Source organism: Rhinoderma darwinii, chromosome 6, assembly GCF_050947455.1.
Source record: "Rhinoderma darwinii isolate aRhiDar2 chromosome 6, aRhiDar2.hap1, whole genome shotgun sequence".
NCBI lineage: Eukaryota > Metazoa > Chordata > Amphibia > Anura > Rhinodermatidae > Rhinoderma > Rhinoderma darwinii.
Genome location: NC_134692.1, coordinates 93,755,445 through 93,772,626, shown reverse-complemented (window position 1 = coordinate 93,772,626; position 17,182 = coordinate 93,755,445). Strand labels below are relative to the sequence as shown.

Below are 17,182 nucleotides of genomic sequence, written 5' to 3'. Positions count from 1 at the left end.
TAACGTTATAGTGTGTTTATGTGGCTGCACATAGCGATATAGCTATATGGCTATGCGCTGTGTAAATGAATGGGGAGAAGTGTATGACGCTGATTGGTCAGCGTCATACACTCCTCTGTACAACGCCCACTTGGCCAAATAGTAAAACACGCCCAGTTGTTCATTAAGAAACTCATTAGCATAAAGTTAATATAGGTCATAACTCCGTCAAAAATGATAGTTTTTCATAAATAAAAAACACTGCTGTAATCTACATTACGGCGCCGATCACATCATCTACAAGATAGGCCACTTATAATGTGGTGACAGAGCTTCTTTAACTATTATATAACTGAACTCCTGCTCCATTAGATAGTGAAGAAATCATCTCTTCAGCAGCGCTATATATGTGGGGGCATATAGAGAAACAAGGTGGGTGGAGCCAGATGGGGAGGGGCCTCGGAGCTGCCAGGAGGGATCTGATTGGTGATGATCTAGTCCTGTAGTTCACATGAAGTCATCTACACAGGGGAAAGTTACCTTCTGTCTACATACAGAGCAAAAAGTATTAACAACCATATGGTAGTGGCACATGCAGTATTACTACTGCAGTATGTGAATATACTCTTAAAGGGGTTTTCCACGACCGGACAACTGATGACCTATTTACAGGATAGGTCATCATTATTTGATCGGTGCTGGTCCAATACCTGGGCCCCGCCCTTATCAGCCGGTCCGGCGGCCTCCGGGCGCCGGATGATCTGAACGGTATGCAATAGTTGGAGCCGGAAGCAGAGGGCTCCGACCACTGCATAGCGGCTGTTCTGCAGAACTGCTGCTCTGCTCCTATTCACTTGTATAGGAACAGAGCTGCAGTAGTGCAGCTCGGCCGCTATTCCGTGATCGGAGCCATCTGCTTCTGGCTGCAACTACTGCATACCATTCAAAACATCCGGCAGCTGGAGCAGCTGATCGATGCGGGGTCCGGGTGTCGGACCCGCACAAATCATATAGTTACATAGTTAGTACGGTTGAAAAAATACATATGTCAATCAAGTTCAATCAAGGGATGGGAAAAGGGATGGGATGAAACAAAATTTCTACACATTGACATAGGAGCTGATATTTTTTCGTTGTAGTAAATTATGTAAGCCTTTTTTAAAGCTATCTACAGCAGCTACTGTGACCAGCTCCTGTGGTAGACTATTCCATAGATTCAGATTTCCCACAGTAAAGAACACTTGTCGCCTCTGGAGAGTGAACCTTTTTTTCTCCAGACGGAGGGAGCGCCCACTTGACTTTTGAGGGGGTTTTACATGGAACAGGATTTCACCACATTTTTTGTATGTGTCATTCATATATTTATACAAATTAATCATAACCCCCCGCCCCCTTAGTCGTCTCTTTTCAAGGCTAAATATGTTTTTTTATACAATTTTGTGGTGCATACAGCTTTTTGATCACTTTTTATTTCATTTTTCGGGGGACACAAGGTAACCAAAAAAAACAGCAATTCTGGCGTATTATTGCGTTGATCGTGCTGGATAAATAAGGTTATGTAGTTTAGACTTTTCCGGATGCAACGATACCAGTTATGTTAATTTTTTTATACATCGTTTTTGGGGGGAAATGGGAAAAGGGGATTTTTTTTTCAATATAAATTTTTTTTATTTAACAGTTTTTTGTTTTTTTTTCATTAGTCTCCTTAGGGGACTTGAATCAGCGATTGCTGGATTGCTTGCACTTTATAGTGCAATACTTATGTTTTGCAGTATAGTATGATTTTTACTGGCTCTGGCAGGTCTTAATATGAGCACAAATATGGCAAACCGAACGGTCTTCATTAGGCCGCAGGCTGCCATGACTACAATCTGCACACCTTGATCACCTCACCTGGGGGGGGTGATGGGCCACGGGAGGGGGCCACCCCTCTTTCAACATTTTAGATGCCGGGGTCACTATTGACCTTGGCATTTAAGGGGTTATACAAATAGGATCATAGTAATCTTTGATCCTAGCAGTTAGAGCAGGCTATCAGCTGTAATTTACACTGGCACCCACAGCGCATTGAGTGGGCTCGCCCGTGAGCCCGCTCCATACAACCCCCCTCCACCCATGATGTACCATGGGTGGTCATAAAGGGGTCAAAATTATTCTGTATCTACAGTATTTAAAAAATACCCCCAAAAAAGGTTAATTCCTGCAATATATTATTTGTGAGATTGATGTATTCTTAACCATAATTTATTATGGATTTTATGTATATAGTTATTTGCTGAATGAAATGTTATAAAATATGAAAAAAATAGCTTTTGTTACAATGGAAACATTTCTACTTCCAGTCCTTCAAGCGTCAGACATTTTTAAGAAGTGTGAGTATGCCAGTTGAAAATACTAGAATTCCGTCACCTCCCAATGATTCAAAGCGGCCAATCTTACAACGACAGACCTCAATCACCCAGACCATAAAAAGGTAAGAATAGATTGTGATAATATATACTGTTGTATTAAATTAATAAGTGTTATAATAATGATAATGTTAGTGACAATGTTATGTTAGTGACAATATTGCTAATTCAGTTTTTGTCAAACATACAAAAGATCACTTCTAAAGGATGTCTTCGCCTTTACAACCAATCTTTTTGTGCTCAATTGCATCTAAGAAAAAAATGAATGAACTTATTACATACTGCATATATTCTTGATTAAAAATATCCTAATGTTTTGTGTTTACAGCTCCTATGCAGACCTACATATCACCATAGTAACATACTGCTGTGCAGACTAGTCCTGCAGTCATATTCTCTTTCATGTCACCCCTACTTTATGCTAACCTACCAAATGTAAGTTGTCATGTAGTAGGGGACAGATGGAAGTGAGTATGGCTGCAGGATAAGACTTTACAGGTAGCTTGTAGTCTGTTACCATGAGAAAAAATAGGTCTGCATAGGTGTAGATATGAAATGGCATGATATTTTCATAACTTCATAACTTAGATATGATAGTTTACAGGTGGTGAGAGACCCGCTGGACCCGCTGTCACTGAACCCGTAAGGTCCTCGGGACAGACGGATTCAGTAATAGCGCTAGATGTGTCTGCTCTGTATAGAGAATACAGAGCAGCAGTATCTAAAAAAGTAAAAATAATTTTAAATAGGTATTTACAAAGTTACATCAAACACACTGATACACCTTTTTATTTAAAAAAAAAAAAAAAACATGTTGCCTTTCAAAGGTTTACATAGCATTTAAAAATTGCTGATATTAGTTTTGTCCTATAAACTGTGAGTAAAAACTTGTGGCAGAGCCCAGTGGTTAGAACCTTTACAGCTTCCAGGTGAGGTCCTACACGGCCTCCATGCACTGCTGTACAAGCTCCATCGACTTCTTTATGTACGGAGATATTTTTCCTTAGAAGAAATGCTTCCAGAGGAGAATACCTCTGTTATCATACAGAGTCCAAACGAGCATATCAAATTACTTTTCTACGGAATCAGACAGAAAAACCTTCTTATGAAATTAGAGGCAAATTTAGGTACAGTAGAGGCTGTGTGTATCTCTATCGGAGCCCTAATACTGCTTTCTATCAAACAGAGTCGTATACCAATAGGGAGATAAACCACAATCCCCCTCCACATCATGGAGGAAATCTCATAATTGTAACATATATCATATATGAGGGGAGGGCATAATAGCCCTTTCTACACATGATAAATGTGGTGAAAGACTCATTATATTGCAATAATAACCTAAAGAAAGGAGTCTATAAGCCAACGATAAGAGGTAAAACGTATACATTTTATTGAGTACAAAACATAAAAAACACATACATATAAAATTAAGAAATGAATATTAATATGTTTTCCTCTTATCGGTGGCTTATAGACTCCTTTATTTAGGTTATTAAAACAGGTTATATGGCCGTGTACTTGAGCCCTTGGGGTGTGTTCAAACATTGCAGTCAAACTGTGTTTTTCCCCAAAAAACAAAACTTGACTGTGACGTGTAAACATACCCTTATAGTAATAAGGCCAAGGCTAATTACTGCTGTCTCTCAGGACAAACCTTTCAATTCAAGCGTCTCCGGTGTAATATCGGAGGCAAATTGTAGATGTTGTGCAGCTCAGCTCATCTTGTAGCCTATTTCTCTGTTTTGAATCATGAATAGACACATGCTATTTGTATATGTTACGGTTTACAAGTATTCTTTGTACATAGCACCTGGTTCATTTCTATTGTTAAATATTAGTATAGTTGAATTTATATAAGTCTAGATGCATAAATTTGCGTCCTCTATTCTAAATGTATATAGATACCACCTGAATTAGGATCACTAAAAACTCTTTAATTCTTAATATTAAAACTGGGCTAACCTAGCCAAAATTCAAAGTATCAGGCTAACCAAGCAGGGAACAATCTAGGTAGAGTTCAGCGGGATAAAGTAGCTATAGCCTAGCCTGCCAAAACATTGCACTATCTCTAACCCAGATAAACAGACCATATAAAGCTGTACCCTGCCTGGACTAGTTATTGAGAGAACGGTTTCTCTATCAGCGTATTTGTAAGACACCTGTTGAGAAAATAGTTTCTCAGCGCATTTGTAAGACACCTAACACGTTTCAACATCCATTTATTGTGTGGATGTATCTTCAGAGGTGTACATTAATTCACATCAGGGGCAGCTAGTACACATTTACGTGTATGTATCAAGACCCCTGTTGTGTGGATCACATTGACGGAACTGGTGTCTGAACGTGGGGCTAGCGTATTGAACGCCGGCTATTAATAGTTTAAGCTCTGCCTGTCCCAAGCCGACTGAGCCCTCTCGTTCACCCAATAGGGCAGCGCCACGTTATAGTGACACTTGTCCGCTGGTGTGGGCAGGTCCCGGTCATCAGTCAGCAGGCAAACCAATCGGCGCTAAGCGTCTGGTTACTATGCAAACCAATAAGTGGCCTTTCAGTAGCGGCACTCTGCATAGACGAAGATTGTCGATATTGTAGCCAAATGTTAAAAACGTTTGAGGTGAGCTCCACCATATAGAGAACCAGAGAAGCAGATTATAGATAGAGTGTAATAAACGGCTCAAGTTGGTTCGGACGGGCCGTACTGCCTTAAGCCACTGTTGGATGATGGGGAATATATATATATATATATGTGTACACTAGCGTAGCTATAGGGGTCGAAGTGGTCGCAATTGCGACCGGGCCCCGAAGCCAGGGGGGCCCACAGCCCCCCGCACCACATCAATAAAAAGTTACTATAGTAACTCGGGCCGCGGGCGCCTGTTAATATAGTAACAGACTGTACTTACCTTCCTGGTTCCGGATCGCAGCGGAGGTCCTGACGTCAAGTGCTGGTCGCAGCGCATGACGTCACAGCGCTATGCGCCGCGCACAGCATCGAGACGACAGAACTACCGCCGCGGCTGAAGAGGAAGGTAAGATTAGCCCTGACTGGCGGGGTCTGACTCCCGGGACCCGCCAATCAGCTGTTTTGAAGGGGCCGCAGCACTCGTACGACAGCTGCTCCCCTTCATTCCGGTCACTTCATTCCGGTCACACTGTGAATCGGTGTCGGCGATTCACAGTGTGAGCGAGTAGTGAAATGAAGGGGAAGCAGCTCTCGTACGAGTGCTGCGGCCCCTTCAAAACAGCTGATTTGCTGGTCCCGGGAGACACATCAGCTATTGATGGCCTATCCTGTGGATAGGCCATCAATGTTTAGGGACTGCACAACCCCTAAGCCTACGATGTAGCAGGCTTAGGGGGCCCATGGGACAGGATCACAGATAGCGTGATGCTTTCTGCTGGGCCTTGTATCTAAGCCAATCACATGGTAGGCTTAGATACATGGCCCATGCATGATCCTGACGGCTGGGCCCTGTATATAAGCCTACCACACTGTAGGTTTAGATACAGGGCCCCAGCACACAGTAATCTTATGCTGTATAAGATTACTGTCTGCTGGACCCTGTATCTAAGCCTACGTTGTGGTAGGCTTAGATACAGGGTTCCACAGACACTATCACATATGGGCCCTGTATCTAAGCCTAACACTTTTGTTACTAAGAGTTTTTCTTGTGTGTTTTCTTACAGGTTCGGTCGTTGGACTACGGCGGATTCCAGGACGACTTCGATGACGGCTTTTTTTTTATTATCAATAAAATGGTTAATGAGGGTTGTGTGGGTTTTTTTTTTATTTCAATAAAATATTTTTTCTATGTCTTTGTATTTTTTTTTCAACTATATTACTACCGCCTTAGTAATGGCCGCCGGCTGATTGACAGTATCCATTGCTAAGGCGGGGCTTAGTGTTAGCCGGTGCAGAGGCTAACACTAACCCCCTTTATTACCGCGGTACCCACCGCCACCAGGGGTGCTGGGAAGAGTCGGAACCGAATCTAGTGCCTGCCCATCTGTAGTTATGGTCGGCCACTGGGGTGGCCGCAGGCTGGTATTATCAGGAGGGGAAAGGCCAGATACAGTGGCCCTTCCCACCCTGGTGATGCTAGGCTGCTGCTGCTTTATTGTATCTGGCTGGTTATGAAAAATGGGTGGGACCCCACGTCATTTAAAAAAAAAATAATAATTGGAAAGAACGATGTGGGGTCCCCCCCAATTTTTATAACCAGCCAGATACAACACAGCAGCAGCAGGCAGCATTACCAGGGTGGGAAAGGCCACTGTTTTTGGCCTTCCCCAGCCTAATACTACCAGCCTGCGGCCACCCCGGTGCCTGCCCGTCACTACAGATGGTTGGGTACTGGTTCGTACCCGGCTCTTCCCAGCATCCCTGGTGGCGGTGGGTACCGGGGTAATAATGGGTGTTAGTGTTGGCCTCTACACCTGCTAACATTAAGCCCCGCCTTAGTAATGGAGGTTGTCAATCAGCCAGCGGCCATTACTAAGGCGGTGATAATAAAGTTTAAAAAGATACAAGCACATATAAAAAATATTTTATTGAAATAAAAAAACTCAACCCTCATTAACCATTTTATTGAGAATAAAAAAAACGCCGTCATTGAAGTCCTTGAATCCGAAGTCCAACAACCGAACTTGTAAAAAAACACAAGCACACAAAAATAATCAGTTACACATAAAGAAGCACAATTATTATTCTTACCTTTCCTGGGTCCAGCGCTTGAGCCGCAATGTCAGCGAGCTGAGCCCTGTATCTAATCCAATCATGTGTGATACTGTCTGCTGAGCCACTGTATCTAATCCTATCATGTGTGATACTGTCTGCTGGGCCCTATATCTAATCCAATCATGTGTGATACTGTCTGCTGAGCCACTGTATCTAATCCTATCATGTGTGATACTGTCTGCTGGGCCCTATATCGAATCCAATCATGTGTGATACTGTCTGCTGGGCCCTATCTCTAATCCTATCATGTGTGATACTGTCTGCTGAGCCGCTGTATCTAATCCTATCATGTGTGATACTGTCTGCTGAGCCACTGTATCCAATCCTATCATGTGTGATACTGTCTGCTGGGCCACTGCATCTAATCCAATTATGTGTGATACTGTCTGCTGAGCCACTGTATCTAATCCTATCATGTGTGATACTGTCTGCTGGACCCTATATCTAATCCAATCATGTGTGATACTGTCTGCTGAGCCACTGTATCTAATCCTATCATGTGTGATACTGTCTGCTGGGCCCTATATCGAATCCAATCATGTGTGATACTGTCTGCTGGGCCCTATCTCTAATCCTATCATGGGTGATACTGTCTGCTGAGCCGCTGTATCTAATCCTATCATGTGTGATACTGTCTGCTCAGCCACTGTATCTAATCCTATCATGTGTGATACTGTCTGCTGAGCCAATGTATCTAATCCTATCCATAGTTTATAGGGTCGTAGTGCTATAGATATGCTATGCTGTCTCCTACACACACATTTTTTTTGGGCGGACACATATGTATTGGGGCTATTTCCCCTGACATTTTAAGCCCTGAGGGTATGGTCACACGGCAGCGTCCGTAACGGCTGAAATTACGGGGCTGTTTTCAGGAGAAAACAGCACCGTAATTTCAGCCGTAAAGGCATGTGCAGGCATCTTTCGCTGCGTCCATTACGGACGTAATTGGAGCTGTTTTTCCATGGAGTCCATGGAAAACGGCTCCATTTCCATCTGAAGAAGTGACAGGCACTTCTTTGATGCGGGCGTCTTTTTTCCGCGCCACCTTTTGACAGCGGCGCGTAAAAAAAATGACTGTCGGCACAGTACATCGTAAAGCCCATTCAAATGAATGGGCAGATGTTTGCCAACGCTTTTGAGCCGCATTTTCGGACGTAATTCAATGCTAAAACGCCCGAATTACATCCGTAAATAGGGTGTGTGAACCCAGCCTTAGTGACGCCCCGGCTTTTAGTGCTGCATTGTTGTGTCAGTTAGGAGACCCAGCGATGCAGCTGAAAGCTGCGGACCGTCGGCCATGAGGAGTTTGCGGAGGGGGTGGCCCAATTAGAACTTTTGCATCGGGGCCCATGAGCCTTTAGCTACGCCCCTGTATGTGTATAAGTATTAGGTCCGGGACATGCTTCAGTGTCCTGAATTTAGGTAGTCTCAGTCAAGAATCAGGAACTGTAAAGCATCTATTCCTTAATCAGTAAACAAGGCACTCATCTTATCATACCTATATTACTAATCATATAGTGGCATTAATCAATGTCCCTTTAGGATGGCATAAAGGTTTATTATAAACTGAAGGTGTCAAGTAAGCTAAAGGGGGTTATAGAATTGTTCAAGATTGATACAGTAGTCAATAAGTAAATGTACGATTGACAATGGAGATATGGTGTGAATTGTTGTCCTCACCTAGAGAAAGCAGGTATATGATATATCATCATTAGGATCAACATGTTTCACTGTATTCATCAAAAAAAATCCAACGAGCCTCCCTCTGTAGGATACGTTTATCCCAGTTGCCTCCTCGCGATAGGTAGCGAACCATTTTGATTCCTTGAAATTTGAGTTGGTCTGGGTTACCCAGATGTTTATCCCACACGTAGCGGGAAATCGGGGTATCTGCTTTTCTCCCCACATCATTCATGTGGTCAGTAATGCGTCTGCGGAATTCTCTTATGGTCTTCCCTAAGTATTGAACACCAAAACGGCACGTCATCAAGTATATCACTTTTTTGGGTCTTGCAATTAATAAAGTCATAGATTTTATATATTCATCCCAAGGCCGTATTTGAAAAGGTCTTGCCAACTGTTATCGAACTGCAGGCTTTGCATTTTCCACAGCAGAATGTCCCTGATGGGGCCCCAGGTAACCATGTCTGTTCGACCATTGGTTGCATGTGGCTGTTTATCAGTTTATCCTTAAGATTGTGTCCTCTCCGGTATGTAATTGCCAGTCTTTCATCCAACAATACCCCTATATCTGGATCAGCCTTTAAGATCCCTGTGCTGGACGTTCTGATAAGCTTCCAGACAGCTGATCCCGGCTCACAGGCTGTAAATCCCCTCTGTTACACGCAGTGAATGTCACTCCAGCAGGATCCGTTACTGCAGGGTTTTGATTATAACCTGATCATAGGCACATCAATAAGAAGGGTATATACATAGCCCAGCATGTGAGACACGTCATTCTGACTGATTATAAAGCATTGATTTTTCAGAGGAAGTTCAACAACATCCTCTGTTTCAAATCTAATTCGTGCAGACTAACTGTTGTGTATCAAACATATACAGTGAAGGAAATAAGTATTTGATCCCTTGCTGATTTTGTAAGTTTGCCCACTGTCAAAGACATGAACAGTCTAGAATTTTTAGGCTAGGTTAATTTTACCAGTGAGAGATAGATTATATAAAAAAAAAAAAAGAAAATCACATTGTCAAAATTATATATATTTATTTGCATTGTGCATAGAGAAATAAGTATTTGATCCCTTTGGCAAACAAGACTTAATACTTGGTGGCAAAACCCTTGTTGGCAAGCACAGCAGTCAGACGTTTTTTGTAGATAATGATGAGGTTTGCACACATGTTAGATGGAATTTTGGTCCACTCCTCTTTGCAGATCATCTGTAAATCATTAAGATTTCGAGGCTGTCGCTTGGCAACTCGGATCTTCAGCTCCCTCCATAAGTTTTCGATGGGATTAAGGTCTGGAGACTGGCTAGGCACTCCATGACCTTAATGTGCTTCTTTTTGAGCCACTCCTTTGTTGCCTTGGCTGTATTTTTCGGGTTATTTTCGTGCTGGAAGACCCAGCCACGAGCCATTTTTAATGTCCTGGTGGAGGGAAGGAGGTTGTCACTCAGAATTTGACGGTACATGGCTCCATCCATTCTCCCATTGATGCGGTGAAGTAGTCCTGTGCCCTTAGCAGAGAAACACCCACAAAACATAATGTTTCCACCTCCATGCTTGACAGTGGGGACGGTGTTCATTGGGTCATAGGCAGCATTTCTCTTCCTCCAAACACGCCGAGTTGAGTTAATGCCAAAGAGCTCAATTTTAGTCTCATCTGACCACAGCACCTTCTCCCAATCACTCTCAGAATCATTTGCAAACTTCAGACGGGCCTGTACATGTGCCTTCTTGAGCAGGGGGACCTTGCGGGCACTGCAGGATTTGAATCCATTGCGGTGTAATGTGTTACCAATGGTTTTCTTGGTGACTGTGGTCCCAGCTGCCTTGAGATCATTAACAAGTCCCCCCGTCCCGTCCCCCCGAGTAGTTTTCAGCTGAGCTCTCACCTTCCTCAGGATCAAGGATACCCCACAAGGTGAGATTTTGCATGGAGCCCCAGATCGATGTCGATTGACAGTCATTTTGTATGTCTTCCAATTTCTTACTATTGCACCAACAGTTGTCTCCTTCTCACCCAGTGTCTTACTTATGGTTTTGTAGCCCATTCCAGCCTTGTGCAGGTCTATGATCTTGTCCCTGACATCCTTAGAAAGCTCTTTGGTCTTGCCCATGTTGTAGAGGTTAGAGTCAGACTGATTAATTGAGTCTGTGGACAGGAGTTTTTTATACAGGTGACCATGTAAGAAAGCTGTCTTTAATGCAGGCACCAAGTTGATTTGGAGCGTGTAACTGGTCTGGAGGAGGCTGAACTCTTAATGGTTGGTAGGGGATCAAATACTTATTTCTCTGTGCACAATGCAAATAAATATATATCATTTTGACTATGTGATTTTCTTTATTTTTTTTTATATAATCTATCTCTTACTGGTAAAATTAACCTAGCCTAAAAATTCTACACTGTTCATGACATTGACAGTGGCCAAACTTACAATATCAGCAAGGGATCAAATACTTATTTCCTCCACTGTATACATCCCAGATTGAAGTTAATTGTCCTATAGAGGTTGAAGGCCAGTAATTTTATTCACAACAGAGTATGTTTACTTAAGACATTAATTTGTCTACAGTGTCAAGTGACGGGTCATTGTCACTGTTAATTCAGCATCTAACATTGCCATTTTTAACCAATTATTAATAAAGTATTTATTATTTTTTAAATTCAACACAATCACACTACTTTCCCTCTATCCCTTTTCCCCTTTTTTCATATATATACTATTCAATTGGTGGTGTACACCTAGTGTGATTTCATTACACTAATAATTTGTAAAATTATAAGAGGGTAACACCTTTACCTATTCTTACCTTTAAGATCCCCCAGTAGGTATTTAATATCTCTCTAACTTGCTGGTGTCGTGCATCATAGGTGCCTATAATTCTTAGGCCTGTGTCTTGTGTCCCCCGAGTTTTTGGGTTCAACAAATCATTTCTGTTCCTGGAGATGGCATGCTGATGTGCATCTTTGAGGACCCAATTCTGGTATTCCCTATAGTTTAATCACGATTTTGAGTTCTGATGCTGCTGTTTGGTGGTCAGAGAAATCTGAGCAATTTCTCCTCATACGCAGCTATTATCCCTTTGGTATTCCTTTACGATGGGATTTGGGATGCCAGCTGTCCCATCTCAGCAGCGTGTTTGTCGCAGTTGGTCGTTCCTATGTATCTGCGTGTTTAAAGAGGCTCTGTCACCAGATTTTGCAACCCCAATCTCCTATTGCAGCAGATCGGCGCTGCAATGTAGATAAGAGTAACGTTTTTTTTTTTTTTTAAAACGAGCATTTTTGGCCAAGTTATGACCATTTTTATATTTATGCAAATGAGGCTTTCTAAAGTACTTACATCCATATGGTCTTAATGAGTACAACAGCTTCGTACCATTTCTTTGAAATCGCCATAGTTAAGTCATGGTCACTTTCTTTGGTTTGAGCATTGCCACTCTCCTATTGGTGTCCACCAATATTTTATCCCTGTACTTTTTAACTTGTTGTTATTGTTTTTATCCTTTTATTTTTATGTTTATGTGTTTGTACATTGGGTTTTCTACTTGCCATTCCCCTTATGCCCTGTTCTTCTATCTAGACATACGTGGATATTGATCTTTATTCTTGAGGTCAACTATTATCCCAGTTGTTCACAACTTGATAAGAAATTATTATCTTGTTATAAGATCTCTGTTGTTTTACAGCATGATTCCTGCCATACTATTCAGCATGAAGTTTTCGGATCCAGTTCAAATCCCCGTGATGGCGAAAATCTTCACCAAACTAGACCTTCGTGGAGCTTATAATCTCATCCGAATCCGTGAGGGAGATGAATGGAAAACCGCATTCAATACTCGTGATGGGCATTTTGAATACCTTGTCATGCCCTTTGGACTTTGTAATGCTCCTGCGGTTTTCCAGGCCTTTGTTAATGACATTGTAAAGGATCTGCCTGACACAGCTTCTGTGTCGACGCCCGTGGTTACTCACTCTGCACCTGCTCCTAAGTCTGGTCGAGTGACCCCTTCTTCCACCAATCAGCCTGGGAGGCTCAGGAGTGGGAGAGCCTATCACAGCCTGGCCAGACGGAGCTAGCTCCCGCCCTCTGTCTATTTATACCTTCACTTCCTGCTCCTCCTTTGCCTGTGATTCTTTCAGTCTGTTTCCTAGCTCTGCTGTTGCTGCTTACTACTTGTCTTCTGCTTCATATTGACACTGGCTTGACTGACTATTCTCCTGCTCTGGGTTTTGTACCTCGTCCACTCCTGGTTTGACTCGGCTCGTTCACTATTTTCCTGCTCTGCGTTTTGTACCTCGTCCACTCCTGGTTTGACTCGGCTCGTTCACTAGCCTTGTTGCTCACGGGGTTGCCGTGGGCAACAGCCCCATTTCCCTTAGCTTCTGTGTACGCTTGTCTGTTTGTCTGTCGTGCACTTAGTGAGCGTAGGGACCGTCGCCCAGTTGTACGCCGTCGCTTAGGACGGGCCGTTGCAAGTAGGCAGGGACTGAGTGGCGGGTAGATTAGGGCTCACCTGTCTGTCTCCCTACCCCGCCATTACATAATCACAGGCCCATATACCTTTTCTACCCTGGTCCCTGTCACAACTATGGACCCCCTTGAGACCCTGGCTCAGCAAATGCAGGGCCTCTCCCTACAGGTCCAAGCACTGGCTCAGAGCAGCAACCAGCAAGATGCTACCCTGGTAGTGCCCCCCACCTCATCTCTCGAACCCCACCTCAAGTTGCCTGACCGGTTCTCAGGGGACCGGAAGACTTTTTTCTCCTTTCGGGAGAGTTGTAGGCTCTATTTCCGTCTAAAGCCCCACTCCTCAGGTTCCGAGAGCCAGTGAGTGGGGATAATTATGTCCCGGCTCCAGGATGGGCCCCAAGAATGGGCCTTCTCCTTGGCTCCCGACGCCCCTGAACTTTCCTCTGTTGACCTTATTTTTTTCTGCTCTTGGGCTCATATATGACGAGACTGACAAGACTGCCTTTGCCGAGAGTCAGCTGGTGACCTTACGTCAGGGTAAGAGACCCGTTGAGGAGTACTGTTCGAACTTTAGGAAGTGGTGTGTAGCTTCTCGGTGGAATGACCCAGCCTTGAGGTGCCAGTTTAGATTGGGTCTGTCGAACGCCCTGAAGGACCTGTTAGTTAGCTACCCCTCTTTTGACTCTCTAGATCAGGTCATGGCTTTAGCGGTACGACTTGACTGACATCTCAGGGAACGACGACTTGAACATTTTTGTGCCTTCTCCTCTGGCTCCCCCATGTTGGCTCCCAAAGTTCCGTTGCTTCGTTCTTCCACGGAAAACTCAGATGAACCAATGCAACTCGGGCCTTCCGTGTCCCCCCAACAACGTAGAGACTTCTGCAGGAAGAATTGTCTCTGCTTCTACTGTGGGGAGGACAAGCATCAAGTGAACAACTGTCCTAGGCGTAAGAATAAGCAGCCGGAAGAACTTCCGCGCCTAAGTGATCATCGGGGAGGTCACTTGGGCGCACAGGTATTTCCCGTAAATATAAAACCTAATAAGATCTTGCTTCCCTTTCAGGTGTCTTTTGGTGGTAGGTTTGCTACCGGCAGTGCCTTCGTGGATTCAGGGTCTTCTGCTAATATTATGTCTGTGGAATTTGCTATGTCTCTAGCTATGCCATTGATTGATTTGCCTAAACCTGTTCCGGTAGTGGGTATCGACTCCACTCCTCTTGCTAATGGTTATTTTACGCAGCATACCCCTGTTTTTGAACTCCTTGTTAGCTCCATGCATTTGGAGCAGTGCTCTGTACTGGTTATGCAGGGATTATCGTCCGATTTGGTTTTAGGTCTTCCCTGGTTGCAGTTGCATAATCACACGTTTAACTGGAATACTGGGGATCTTAACAAATGGGGTAATGAATGCATGACGTCATGTTTTTCTGATAATTTTATTTCTCTCCCTGAGGAGGTGAACACTCTACCTGAGTTTATTCAGGACTTCGCTGATGTTTTTTCTAAAAAGGCCTCTGAAGCGTTACCTCCTTATAGAGAATACGATTGCGCAATCGATTTGGTACCAGGAGCTAAGCTCCCTAAGGGTAGGATATTTAATCTCTCTTGTCCCGAACGTGAAGCCATGAGAGAGTATATCCAGGAATGCCTGGCCATCTGTTACATTTGCCCCTCTACTTCGCCGGTAGGTGCTGGCTTCTTCTTCGTAGGGAAGAAGGATGGTGGTCTTAGGCCGTGCATTGATTACCGAAACTTGAATAAGGTCACTGTAAGGAACCAGTATCCCCTTCCTTTAATTCCTGATCTCTTCAATCAGGTTCAGGGGGCCCAATGGTTCTCTAAGTTTGATCTTCGGGGGGTTTATAACCTTATCCGCATCAAAGATGGGGATGAGTGGAAGACTGCGTTTAACACGCCCGAAGGTCATTTCAAATACCTCGTCATGCCCTTTGGGTTGTGTAATGCCTCCGCGGTCTTCCAGATTTTCATAAATGAGATTTTAAGAGACTACCTGGGGGTATTTCTTGTAGTGTACCTTGATGACATGCTAGTGTTTTCCAAGGACTGGTCCTCCCACATTGAGCATGTCAGGAAGGTGCTCCAGGCCCTTCGGGAAAACAAATTGTTTGCTAAAACCGAAAAATGTGTGTTTGGGGTGCAGGAGATACCATTTTTGGGTCAAATTCTCACTCCTCACGAATTCCGCATGGACCCTGCCAAGGTTCAGGCTGTGGCGGAATGGGTCCAACCTGCCTCCCTGAAGGCGTTACAGTGCTTCCTGGGGTTTCCTGCTCCTCCTTTGCCTGTGATTCTTTCAGTCTGTTTCCTGGCTCTGCTGTTACTGCTTACTACTTGTCTTCTGCTTCATATTGACCCTGGCTTGACTGACTATTCTCCTGCTCTGGGTTTTGTACCTCATCCACTCCTGGTTTGACTCGACTCGTTCACTATTCTCCTGCTCTGCGTTTTGTACCTCGTCCACTCCTGGTTTGACTCGGCTCGTTCACTATCCTTGTTGCTCACGGGGTTGCTTTGGGCATCTGCCCCATTTCCCTTAGCTTCTGTGTACCCTTGTCTGTTTGTCTGTCGTGCACTTAGTGAGCGTAGGGACCGTCACCCAGTTGTACGCCGTCGCTTAGGATGGGCTGTTGCAAGTAGGCAGGGACTGAGTGGCGGGTAGATTAGGGCTCACCTGTCTGTCTCCCTACCCCGCCATTACAGACATTTTTCGAGATCTGTTGTACAGCTGTGTGGTGGTATACCTAGATGACATTTTAATCTTTTCTCCCAATATTCAAACTCATCGTGTGCATGTGCACCAAGTGTTACAACGTCTGCGAGAGAACTCTCTGTTTGCCAAGCTAGAAAAATGCCTCTTCGAGAGAACCTGCCTGCCTTTCTTGGGGTATGTCATTTCCGACCAGGGTTTTCAAATGGATCCAGCCAAGCTGTCCTCAATTCTCAACTGGCCTCGTTCGCAAGGACTCAAAGCGGTCCAACGCCTGCTATGATTCGCAAATTATTACCGCCAGTTTATTCCTAATTTCTCCTCTATGACGGCTCCTATTTCTGCTCTGACCAAAAAAGGGGTTAATGCTAAAGACTGGACCGCGGAGGCCGAAGCCGCATTCCAAGCCCTCAAATCTGCCTTCTCTTCTGCCTCAGTCCTACATTTCACCAAACCATTTGTTCTGGAGGTCGATGCTTCTTCTGTGAGAGTTGGAGCTCTTATGTCCCAAAAGACTTGTAGAGGGAGACTAGTGGCCTACGTTTTTTTCTCCAAATCGTTCACATACGCTGAAAAAAATTATGGAATTGGAGATAAAGAACTTTTAGTTATTAAATTGGCTCTGGAGGAATGGAGACATTTGCTTGAGGGTGCACCGCACCCCATCATCATTTACACAGATCATAAAAACCTCCTATATTTACAGACTGCTCAACGCCTAAACTCTCGTCAAGCTCGGTGGGCATTATTCTTCTCCAGATTCGATTTTCAGCTTCATTACAGACCTGCCGGAAAGAATACCAAGGCTGACGCCTTATCTCGCTGTTTTGACCCCACAGACCAAGAGTCCAGCCCACAGTTTATTATAGATCCGAAACGTATTGTGATCGCTGCTCCTGCTGAAGTGGTACACATTCCCCGAGGAAAGACCTACGTATGCCCGAAACAAAGGGATTGTGTTCTGCGTTGGGGTCATGCCTCTAGGTTTTCTGGGCACCCTGACATCAAAAGGACTCTCAATTTGATTGGTCATCAGTACTGGTGGCCTTCCATGTCCCAAGACACTAAAGACTTTGTTTCTGCCTGCTCCACTTGCTCTCAAAATAAAGTCTCCCATTCAAGACCTGCTGGCCAGTTGCACCCCCTGCCTGTGCCTGACTCTCCCTG

At 44.1% G+C, this 17,182-nt stretch overlaps 1 protein-coding gene and 1 long non-coding RNA gene across 3 annotated transcripts in view; one reads left to right on the top strand and one right to left on the bottom strand.

The window, feature by feature from the left end:
• Window positions 1-17,182, bottom strand: part of LOC142655636 (uncharacterized) — a 676,170-nt gene that overhangs the window by 190,330 nt on the left and 468,658 nt on the right. The gene's annotated exons all lie outside the window — the stretch shown is intronic.
• The window catches only part of RHBDF1 (rhomboid 5 homolog 1), a 575,397-nt gene that overhangs the window by 212,903 nt on the left and 345,312 nt on the right, over window positions 1-17,182 (top strand). For both annotated transcript variants that reach the window (XM_075830047.1, XM_075830048.1), the window contains one exon: window positions 2,322-2,452. In XM_075830047.1, the coding sequence (XP_075686162.1) occupies window positions 2,322-2,452 (131 nt within the window). The remainder of the gene's footprint in view (window positions 1-2,321; window positions 2,453-17,182) is intronic.